Raw genomic sequence first — 11,650 nt, 5'->3', positions numbered from 1 at the left:
AAGAAAGAAAGAAAGAAAGAAAGGAATTACGCTGTCAACCAGGCTTCTTCGTGTATTTATAGTCCAATTATGCCTAGTTGCCAGTGTGTGGCTGCTTAATGCTTCTCAAGTCTTGTTTTGGCTAATAAGTGGCCCTTTAACATGTTTCCGCTGTAACAACTTGCAGTGGTGAGAAGGAACATCATTATGTACAGGAACAGTTTGGTTTAAACGTAACAAACAAACAAAGAATACAAACAAACAACTGGTACCAGAAAAACCGGAGAAAGCACCAACGCATTTCCCAAGCTGATAGCATAGTCATTGCATAACTCCCTTTATTATTACTAAGTATAAAAGACATTTTATAAACTATAAAATTGGAACTCATAGTCTTTTGGGGGCTGAAGAGTCCTCCAGATCTGAGATAACTTTGAGAGAGAAAAAATGCCTTTAAACCAGAAAGGAAATCTGATATTTTCCTATCACTTTTTCATAGCAGTTCCTGACCGATAGGTTTTAAAGGATCGGATTCATATCTGTTCTGTGGCTTGTGAGCTGACTGAGGGTTGAGCTTCCGACGACGTCGCTGACCGTGGATGAAGTTGTGATGGTGTTATGCTGGATGACTTGTTGCTGGGAGCAGGCAGGGACCGGACTTGAAGGAGGACTGCTTTCAGGACCTGAGAAAGGAACAAATGAAGGCTCAAGTCGACATGGGTAGAGGAACCTCACTTTCTCCTCCACTACCCTTCCATTTGCCCCACTTTTTGCAGAATATTACAATGCTGCTAAACAGGCAGCAGAGTGTAAATGCCACAAAACACACAACGAGAAGAAATCCAGAACCCAGATATTCAGATTAGGACACATTATTATTATGTTTATGATTAGAAAGTACATATCTGTCTTAAGCCGTAAGCATTTTGAGGCTGCAATCCTCTACTCACTCACTCAGATAGGAGTAAGACCCACTGAACTCACTGGGACTTGCTTCCAAGTAGACAACACTAGGATTGTATAATGACACCTCAGTGTCCACAGTAAATCATCACCGTGCTACTTGCATGTACTGACGTATCATCTTCATGAAGTCAGAGCTGCTCCAGCAAAATACTGAGTATGTGGCCTCTCCTCTCCAGGCTGCCTTGTCTCCTTTCCAAGCACTTTAATGGGGCTCTGAACGAGGTGAAGCTGGGAAAGGAAGGCAGTGCCAGTCCCAGATTCCTTGAACCTCCAAAGATACATGGGAATCTGGAAGTATGAGTATTGTAGGAAGGCACTGCTCCCTGGGCAGAAGGACAATATGGCATTCCCTCCCCAGTCCACTCGGCAGCTGAATCTTACTTCCACAAAGGGCAAAGTTGTGTGGTACACAAAACTCTGTCCACTAGCACCTCATCAGTGGACTAATCTACAGTGGTCAATTTAAACGTTAAAAATGCATTATAAAATGTGACACCAGAGGGAGCTGTAGAACAGTGATCTGTCGTCAATGTAAAATTGCATTGAGAGCTTTTCTCCGCTTCTCAATAGCGTTTTCCAGATCAGTGTAGATCCAGCCTGTGTCTGCCTGACTTCTGGCATTTGCTGCCTGAGGTGGTTGCTTCATTTTGCCTAATGGTAGGGCTGGTTCTGGAGTCTTCTCTGGCCCTAGGAATTTATGGATGCTGCTGTCTCTGGGGAAGTAAAAGAGATCCTCACTCCCCAGATGAAGAGAAGTAATGAGTTGGAGCAGCCCCGAGTAGTAGTAGTAATAATAATAATAATAATAATAATAATAATAATTTTTATTTATACCCCGCCCTCCCCAGCCAAGGCCGGGCTCAGGGCGGCTGAGTAGTAACAGCAGCATTATTACAGTTTATTACCTGCCCTTCCCACGAAGGTCCCAACAATTAAAACACAGCAAAAATATTAAAACACAACAATTCTCAATGTTAAGAACAACTTCAAATTACAATAATAAGGTGGGTCCTAAAAATATATGTCTTGGGTACCAAAAGCCAAGGCGAACAGGTGTCTCCTCAGCATTCACCCAAATCTGTACAATGAAGGTGCCAGACACACCTCAGTGGGGAGTTCCACAACTTAGGGGCCGCCACAGAGAATGCCCCCTCTCAGGCCACCATCGCCATTGCTTAGGAGGGAAGTGGAATGACCAAGAGGGCTCTTTTCACCAATCTTAGCACCTGAGAGCTGCTGTAGGGAAGGAAGCGCTCTTTCAGGTATTTGGGGGGCCTGACATGTTTAGGGCTTTATTCCGACCTTATTTGCACTAAACTACAACTGAGGGGCACCTCATATAGCAACAAACCTAGGTTTGCCGCCATATACACACCCAACTGGCAGCACAGCTCAGCTGAGCTCTCAAATAAGTATACCAGTATGACATCCATGTTTGCAAACACAGGTTTGTTGCACTCATAATTCCCTCCCCAGTCCAGTCAGCAGCTGAATCTTACTTCCACAAAGGGCAAAGTTGTGTGGTACACAAAACTCTGTCCACTAGCACCTCATCAGTGGACTAATCTACAGTGGGCAATTAAAACGTTTGCAAACACAGGTTTGTTGCGCTCATAATTCATATTGCTAGGTGCACAACTGAGGCTATGTTTTACTTCCAAGCAGTACCACTTCAGGTAAGGGCTTGCATACAGAGAAGCAAAGAAAATAATAAAACCATGCAAGAAGCAAGAAGCGTTTGAGGTGATTTTTTATGTGGTCCTGGCTTTTCTCTTTCATTTTTGGAGGGCTATTCCAACTATGTGAGCCCTCCGCTGCAGCCTGAAGTGGTACAGCTTTGCCATGTAAATTGGCACCATCTTTGATGCTCCCCCCCCGAAGTCTCAAAATATTTTTTTCTTGCATCTCTAGCTGTTCCTGTACTTTTAATGTCCTATATGGAATTTTTATTGTATTTACCATTCTAAATTGTACCCTGCCTTTGAAGGCTTGAACTCAGTGACAGCCAATAGATCAAACAAGAAAGCAAATAAATAAATAAAATAACAGTAAACTTATGGTTTAGACTGCAATCCTATACCCACTCCTGGGAGTAAGCCCCATGTAAATTACTCCCAAGTGCATTGGGGCTTACTTCTGAATAGACAGATATAGGATTGTATATGGAAGGTGCAATACCCAGAATAAGAACAACAGGGCTAGACATTACTAGACATTCTGAGGCCTTTGAGATGCCTCTACCATGTATATTTTAGTACTGAGGCTTCTCTAAGTCTGAATTGTGACACTGGTCCAGCTTGCACATAATGTTAAACCATAGTTCATATTTCATGTTGACGGTTTGGCTTTACAGCAACACACGGGCTCGAGTTTGCATGTAATTACAAGCTGCGGTTTGTTGCTTGTTGGTCCCAGATATTTAAACCTTGGTTTAAAATCGCATGCAAACCGGGCCATTTTAAGCATTGGTTGCTAGTATGCTTCACCGCAGGTGCTTTTCATCCATGCTAACTTCATGCCATTCCTAAAGATGGTTGAAGGAGACTGTTTAGAAATTGAGAGGTTAGGTCAAAAAAGAAACGCATCATTAGTACTTAACCTATGATAATATAAATATGTTACCTACTTACTTAGGTATCCTTGCGATTCTTTCTGCATGGCTGTTATTGGACAGTCTTTGTGTGTTAACAATAACTGTTTCAGCTGTGCTACCTCGTTTTTCAACATGGAAACCTCATTCTGGAAGGAGAGAAGAGATTTTTTATTTTAATAAATGTATACATCTTAAGAGGAGACAACTTTGCATGCTTTTCATTGTCATAAATATAGTAGGCTTGCATACAGTTTGAATCTTCATGCAATTATTTTTTCATTGTAGATATACTGGAACAAAATCCATATCCTGCCATATGCCTTAAAGTCTACTGTGTATCTGCCGTCTCATTTTATTTTTTAAAAAACCAGTCTTAATAGGATTATTTCTCTAGAGCACGACAACCACAGCAAATGAGGCAGCTCTGCTGCTCATTAGGATTGTGCTTTAGGATCCCAGCGTCAGATTGCTGCTTTGTGTCCATTTAAAAAAAAATTAAATTAAATTCTACATATTTAGCAGTGGATTGACAATGAAGTAACCATTTTTAAAAAAACAAACAAACCCAATTCTGACAAATGTAGCATGGTGTAGTGGTTAGAGAGGCCAGGATTTGAACCCTCACTTGGCCATGAAGTTCATTGGGTGTGACCTTAGGCCAGTCCCTCAGCCTAACCTACCTCACAGGTTTGTTGTGGGTATTTCCCCTTTGGGGAAAGGGTGAGATCTAAATACAGTAAATGAATAAATGGATGGATGGATGGATGGATGGATGGATAGATAGATAGATAGATAGATAAATAAATAAATAAATAAATGGGCTCTCATGTATACACAGTGCTCCCTTCCTCTCCCTCTCATGTAAATGAGCTCTGTGAGCATATTACAGTATACAAGCAACTCAGGATTGGGACAAATATCCTTTGAAAACGAGGCCCAATATTGCAAAAGACTTTAGATACAAATAAATGGATTGAAGCCTCGTGTTTTGCTCTTCACAGAAGGGGTTATTTCATTCAAGGAGCAAAAATGTTATCAAAACTTAAACTCGTAACTGTTTTAATAAGAGAACTACAATGACTCTATTGGCTTGCCTGAAAAAATATCTCTTCTGCAGTATTGGCTAGGCTAGCAAGGTCAGACGGAATGAATCAGAGATGGAAATAAAGCGCGGAAATGACTGCTGTGACGAAAATCATCCCCATAATCCATACAGACTATATTCATCCAATTCAGAAAAGACAGTTGCGAATCGGACGTGCTTGTCTCTAGCTTGCACATGCATACATATGATGTAGCATTAAACACATGCTTACAGTTGAAGTTTAATTCACTCATCCCACCAGTTTTTATATTATATAAAAGGTTCGGCTTGTCACCAAACTACTGCCATTTGGTATGCACTGATCCCAATTGGTGTCAATAAATTTAACAGATAGATTTTCTGCTTCACTTTTTCTTTAAAATAAAACGAATCATTTCAACTCCAGCAGAACATTTCTGACTATCAAATTCATCTTCATTAGTAAGAAATCCTGTAACAAAGGGAAATCTTATCTTTTCTCTTTCATATTGAGCTGCAGCACATTGATTACAATGTGTAGATCACATTGTCTAGATTACAATGTCCTACAGTGGAACTGGGACCATATAGAAGTCAAAGAAACAGAGACAGGGGGAACCCTTTTTCTTATGGGCAAGTTGCAATCCACCTGGAAATTATCCTTTGTATATTATCATCTTATAATGAGTTGCATTCATTCTGATGTGATTTGCACGCAAGAATTTCCCATTCTGTGCCCACTGATTGCGCACAGTCCTCACTGAACCCTTTTGGTATTCCCTGCCCACCTTACAGCCCTCCCCCCCGATCCTTCTGGGTTTACCCAATCTTCCTGATTCCCTCTCTTGTATGTGGGTGGTGCCATTTTGGCTACATAAGGATTGGCATATTGGGAATTAATTTGCTTAAGACACAAGGTTGTCTTAAGATGTCACTGTGTGCAGTGAGAAAAACGATCAGTGCAGAGTTTAGTCCACTTCATACCATGGCTCTGTACTTAAAATGGAGGGTGAAGATCATTCGTTCCCTTTTGTTGTCTGGTAGTACGAAGGAGAAAGGCCCTGGGCAGATGAGAAAGGCTTCCTATCTCTGTGCACATCACTCATCTATTCTATACCTGAACAAAGATGCAATGAACAAAAGGTGTTGTTTCATGCTGTTGGCTCAGAATGTCTTTATATGTTAGCCTGCTTTCAAATCTTGACACTCTTCTTGGTGTGTGTGTGTGTGTGTGTGTGTGTGTGTAGACTGATAGATAGATACAGAGATAAAGGTAAAGGTAAAGGGACCCCTGACCATTAGGTCCAGTTGTGACCGACTCTGGGGTTGCAGCGCTCATCTCGCTTTATTGGCCAAGGGAGCCGGCATACAGCTTCCGGATCATGTGGCCAGCATGACTAAGCCACTTCTGGCAAATCAGAGCAGTGCACGGAAACGCTGTTTACCTTCCTGCCGGAGAGGTACCTATTTATCTACTTGCACTTTGACGTGCTTTCGAACTGCTAGGTTGGCAGGAGCAGGGACTGAGCAATGGGAGCTCACCCTGTCATGGGGATTTGAACCGCTGACCTTCTGATCGGCAAGTCCTGGGCTCTGTGGTTTAACCCACAGCGCCACCCGCGTCCCTAGATACAGAGATGATAGATAGATAGATATATAGATAGATGATAGATAGATATTGTTCAGATTCTCTGTGTTTGCGCTAGTAGCCTAAAGTGTAGCAGCACCAGTTTAAGTCAAGAAGGTCTTGCTGGTGCAGCAGTGACCCAAGATGCAAACAGTGCCTCTCTGTGTCCTAGGCATGTCCTAGACAGCAGCCCGCACCTGAAGTTGCATGTTTGTCTGGGTGAGTTCTTCTGCTTTCTTTTCCAGTGACATCACCCAGACCTTCCTCTTCTGTCTGCAGCGTGTGGCAGCTGCTCGGTTTCGTTCCAGAAATTTCCGCCGCCTCTCATCTGGGTCTTCGTCCACCACTCTCCTTCGGCGCCCCCCAGTGGGCTGAGGCGGCTGTATTGTCTGTGTGGGCTGCATCTGTTGGGCTGCTGCTGATACCTAATGAGAAACATAACTGATCTTAATTAAGTAGCCAGCAAGGGGATGACACCATAGCTGACTGTGGAATAATAGTAATAATAATAATAAAGATCAACTGTAATAATTAAAAAAAATACGACCGGGATATGTTCTTTGAATACAGACATTTTGGCAAGATATGAGAGTGGCAGAAGTTCAAAGACTCTACCAGATGCCCTTAAATTACTCTTCGACTAACAGCCTGCATGGACCAGGAAGATGTTTTGGAAAATGGCCTTTTTGAATTGCAGCAGAGAGGATGTTTTATTTTATTTTATTTTGCTCCACCGTATTAAAAAAATGTTTCATTTCATTTCAAGAACAGTTTTTTTTTAAAAGCCAGTCAGTTCAAATGTGAAACATCTAAATCACACCAGTGACTTGCATTAATCATGAAACAGAAGGAGCCTTGGGACCCTTAATTTTGTTCCTAATTTAAAGGCGTGCATTTTCCTTTGCACTGCATGTCTTGTTTACACAGATAGCTATCCTGAGGTAACAACCCATTAATTTGCTGTGCTTTGGATTTATGAGGAATAAATAAATCTTAAGATGGAAGCAGGCTTTGAACCAAGTGGGCAATTAAGGGGTGTCCTATTATCCCCCTTTTCCATTTTCTTGGGGAAACTGAGGTGATTCACTGATGAGTTTATGGGAACTAAAAAGAAATTAAATTCTCAGACCCATTAATGTGACAGTTCTGTGAGGAACTGGAACACCTCATAAGACCCATGATGGATTTCATATTGCTTTCCATCTCAACCCGTTCATGGGTGCTACACCAGGGAGGACAATTCTAGGCCAGTGAGCTAGCTTCGTTGGCTTCCTAGCTTTGCACCAGCATGACATGATCCTTTCAAGTAAGCAATCCCTGCAGAACCTTCCGGAGTGTCGTGAAGGATTGCTAACACAGGCTGCACCAAACATTTTTGCCATCTGAGTTTGTGAATGTGCCTAGACTCAAAATTTTTACAGTGACACCACAGCAACTTTCAGCTGCTGGTTGGTTTCCAAATAGTAAAAGCCAAATGGCAGCACGCGTAGCAAATCCAAGTTGTTTGACCACGAGTAAGGCAATCACTACTTTCATAATGAAATTACTATTGTATGCCCAAGCACAGGCCCCATGCCATCCATCTCACATTTTAGCCTTCTTCCTGGATTCTGTGAATTGGTCCTCAGTGTCTATCACCCCCATCTTGGCTTGAGAAGTTAATGTTGAGTAATGCCAGATGCCCCTTCCAGCAGGGATATGTATGTTGCCTCTACAGCAACACACCTGAAATGTAAAGGCCTCAAAGGTCTCTTTTAAACTGTCAGTCTAACATCAAAAGCCACAAGCAACACCTTCTGAGCCATCAAAGGTTTGTTGTTTACACTGCAGGACACGGACATCTTTGCACAAGCCTTTCTGCCTTCTCCCTTTTTAATTCAAGCTGTAAATTCTGTTTCTACTTCTCAGGTTGGTTCTCTTATACATAACAGCCCTTTCCACTCCTTTAATGTTGTTTTACTTGAGTGAAAATGTGTTCTTTTTCAGCCTCTTGTTCCTCTGTTGCCTGAATAGTCTTAGATGACATGGTGGGACAAACCCTGGTAAAAACAGGGCTCATGTACCTCACTGTTTATGCAGGAAAAGGTAGACCAACTTACACAACATGCAGAAAATGTGGCCAGAACGGTTCTGTCCAAAGTTTGGCATATGCTGGAAGCATACCCTCCAAAACCTTGAAGGCAAAAACCAGGAAACCACCTACCCATTTTTTTATGAAAGAGAAGGGTAGCCATTTTGGGTGCTGTGATCTCGCATGATTTCATGCTGGAATTCCTCTCCTGAAAAGCACATTTTGGGGGCACGGAGCCTCCAGACATGTGTTTTTCAAGGCACAAGATTGCGGTCCTGGGGGGGAAAGCATTTTTTTTTCTTGAGAGAAATTGCAGTGCAAAATTGCACAAGATCACCGTGCCCAAAATGGCTGCCGTTTTCTCACGAGAAAAAAAATGGGATGTCCCGGCTTTCTTGGGACACTTGCAGGGTATGTGAAATAATCGCTTTATAGCTTACCACAGAAGGGAAGCTCTTGCATCTCAGTCCACATTACACCCCAGCTCATAATGTGTTGCCCGCTGGCATGGTAAATGTACTCCATGGTTCATTCAACACATGGATGAGTTCTTTACAGATCTGCCCAACACATATTCTGGGTGCAACAACATGGCTATGCCAATGCCCTTAGAGATGTATTATTTAGTATATGCTCCAAAGGCTGACGGGAATGTGACACTGTTTGTGCTTATGTGATGACAGAGGATTGTGGAAGTGCATAGACTGAAGGTTTTAGAGCTACTGACTCATTTGAAACACATGAATGTGTTTGGTTATGTAGATAATGTGGCAGAATCAATTAAAAAGGACACAGAATGTTGTCATATATAATTTTTTTGTTAACACATTTCTGACCATGTATAATTCGCAACAAGGGGTAATGTAGGGTTGGGCTTTTGGGGGCAGACCAAAGTTGTTGAGATTTTTTTAGTGATTTTCCTGGACATTTCGGTGATTTCCACCCGGACGCTGTTTGCAAGGGCTGAATACCAGCTATGTCCAGGAAATTACAACCTTGCTGTCTCAAAGTTCTTCTGATTGGAAATTCATCTGACAGAAATTTCAGTATTAAAACCAAACATGTGTGAAATATCTGAATTAGGCCAGCCGGCACAGAGCAGAACAGAAAGGGAACTGCTAAATTGGCTGGGCTTTGCCTTGATCCCTGATCCTGTATGTCTCTCCAATTGTTTATAACCCTACTGCTATATTTTTAGCCATTCATTTTAGCAACCCCATAATTCATTAGGTTCTGCAGGGCTGTTGAAAACTTTGAAATTTAATACAGGGGCATGGCATAAAATAATCAAAGTTATGGCAAAAGGGGAGCGTAGCTCCTAGCAATTCAGATCATGCACTGGTTTTGACATGAACCTTGAAACTTAAGTATTTGGTTCAATAGAAAGAGTTGGTTAATAATTAGTAAAGTGTACCATAAGATTAATGTGTCTGCTGAAGCTGTCTGACCCCCCAAAGAGGCCAATACTGAGGGGAATTATAGATGGATTTTGAAAGCAATAACCTTATGTTTATTACTCACTCAAACCATCTTTTATCCCAGTCAATGCCCTCTACAAAAAGTGTCATTGCTTTTGTGTTCCCTTGAGGAATTCAAACTGTTCTGTTGTCCAGGGAACTACCTGACCTATAGATCTTAAAATCTCCACCCATCCTCCAAGCAGCAACGCACAATGTTTTTTGAACAAATATCTCTTTTACATGTCCTACAGAAATGGAACAATTTCTACTAAAGCCCATGAGACTGCTTTTTGTGGGTTTTGGCAACAGCCGTTATCTGTTGTTTCTTTATCTGTTTAGAAGGAAGGTGTAATTATCTTGGAGTCTGGTAACAATTATTTCTGAATGGGCAGTTGAAGGACTGTACCTGATTCTCCCAAGGCACCAATCCTAAATACATACACCTAGAATTAAACACCATGGAAATGAAATTTAATTCATGGGTGCAAGATGAACTTCCGCATAACTGCTATAACCTGGCAAAGGCAATCTGCATATGTGAATGGATTGCCTTTCCTGATCCAAGTTCCATGTGTGCAAAGAGTGTTGCACAGTGTGGGTGGAAAAGCCCTGCATCTAGTTGAGGGCTGCACATGCACAGCTTTTACCTAAATCAGGACTGCATGTACAAACTCTTAGTACTGTTGAGTGTTGCATTGTTGAATACCTCTTCTGAGGAATGGAAGAACTGATTCCAGGCATCTCAATTGTTCCTCTCTGAAAGTATAGATCAGTACTGTCAAAGCTGGTAGTATTCCTTCACCACCATCTCTTTTCATACAAAAGAGCCTCTACTTAAGGGCCAATGTATATATTTTTTAAATCACAAATGACAATTGGCTATGTCCATCTAAATTATTTGTGCACTGCTTCTTTTGTTAGTTAGTGTCCATCTTGTATATACACTTCCTTCAAAGTTCTATCTAGTGGGTCAAACATTGCATTCCAAGCAATGAGAAATTCAGATCCATCTCTTAATGATTTCAGTTCCTTCTTTCTCTGGTATTATTATCATTCTAGAGTCCCACAACTTTTCGCCTTGGCACCATTTGTCACTATCCTATAACTTATGTGTATTTCTTTTTTTAGCCCATGTGATCTTAGAAATTGGATTTTTGATCAGGATGCCAACCAAGACAGAGCATCCATCATTGCCGTCCGTTACTCTACTTGGTACCCCCAAATTAAGACCAATCCCTCAAGGCCCAGTTACGTTGAGATTCTGACCTTCCCACAACTATGCAGGGCCTTTGTAGAACTAAGATTCCAACAGATGCTCTCTGTGTATTTAGAGGGGAGATACCAGAAAATTCTCCATATGGATCACAAATGTATACATGCATCTCCTCAGGTAGAAGACATTACACACTATCTGCTGATTTGCCCCCTGTACATAACATCCAGAGGAAAATTTATATCACCAATTCTTAATTGGCTTCCGGGTCGATCCGCACAGGAAGTGATAGTTGAACTCCTAGCAGATAAACACCTGTACACCAGGTAGCCAAGAAGCTCCGTTCCAGCTATGTGAATGCACCCCAATCTTAAATTTTAATGTTGTAAATTTCCTTTATATTGTTAACTGCTACAGGTTACGTTATATGATTTTAGATGAAAGTTTTTCTTTTATTCTCTGTCGTCCATTGTAAAGGCCTTTGGCTACATAAAATTGACTGATCGATATACACAATGTATAATTCCACTTTTTTTTTTTAAAGGATTGCAGGTTGTTTTAAATGGTTTTTAATGTTGTATTTTAGATTGTTGGAATCTGCCCAGGGACTTTAGGATGAAAGGTGAGTAAATAATAATTTTAATCGGCTTTGCTCCTCTGCTGTGTTTAAACCTTGAT

The 11,650-nt window shown here is 41.4% G+C and overlaps 1 protein-coding gene across 9 annotated transcripts in view; it reads right to left on the bottom strand.

The window, feature by feature from the left end:
• Positions 1-300: 300 nt before the first annotated feature.
• CREB5 (cAMP responsive element binding protein 5) overlaps positions 301-11,650 on the bottom strand; it is a 263,319-nt gene continuing 251,969 nt past the window's right edge. For 8 of the 9 annotated variants that reach the window (XM_080974908.1, XM_080974909.1, XM_080974911.1 and 5 more), the window contains 3 exons: positions 6,426-6,653; positions 3,576-3,684; positions 301-662 (listed from right to left, as the gene is read on the bottom strand). In XM_080974908.1, the coding sequence (XP_080831034.1) occupies positions 499-662; positions 3,576-3,684; positions 6,426-6,653 (501 nt within the window). In that variant the 3' untranslated portion in view covers positions 301-498. Of the gene's footprint in view, positions 663-3,571; positions 3,685-6,425; positions 6,654-11,650 lie in introns of all 9 variants that reach the window. The other variant, XM_080974912.1, reaches the window with a different exon arrangement.

Source organism: Podarcis pityusensis (genome assembly GCF_964106645.2).
Source record: "Podarcis pityusensis genome assembly, chromosome: 12".
Lineage (NCBI taxonomy): Eukaryota > Metazoa > Chordata > Lepidosauria > Squamata > Lacertidae > Podarcis > Podarcis pityusensis.
The sequence above is the reverse complement of the archived record's forward strand: the minus strand, read 5'-3'. Positions and strand labels throughout refer to the sequence as shown.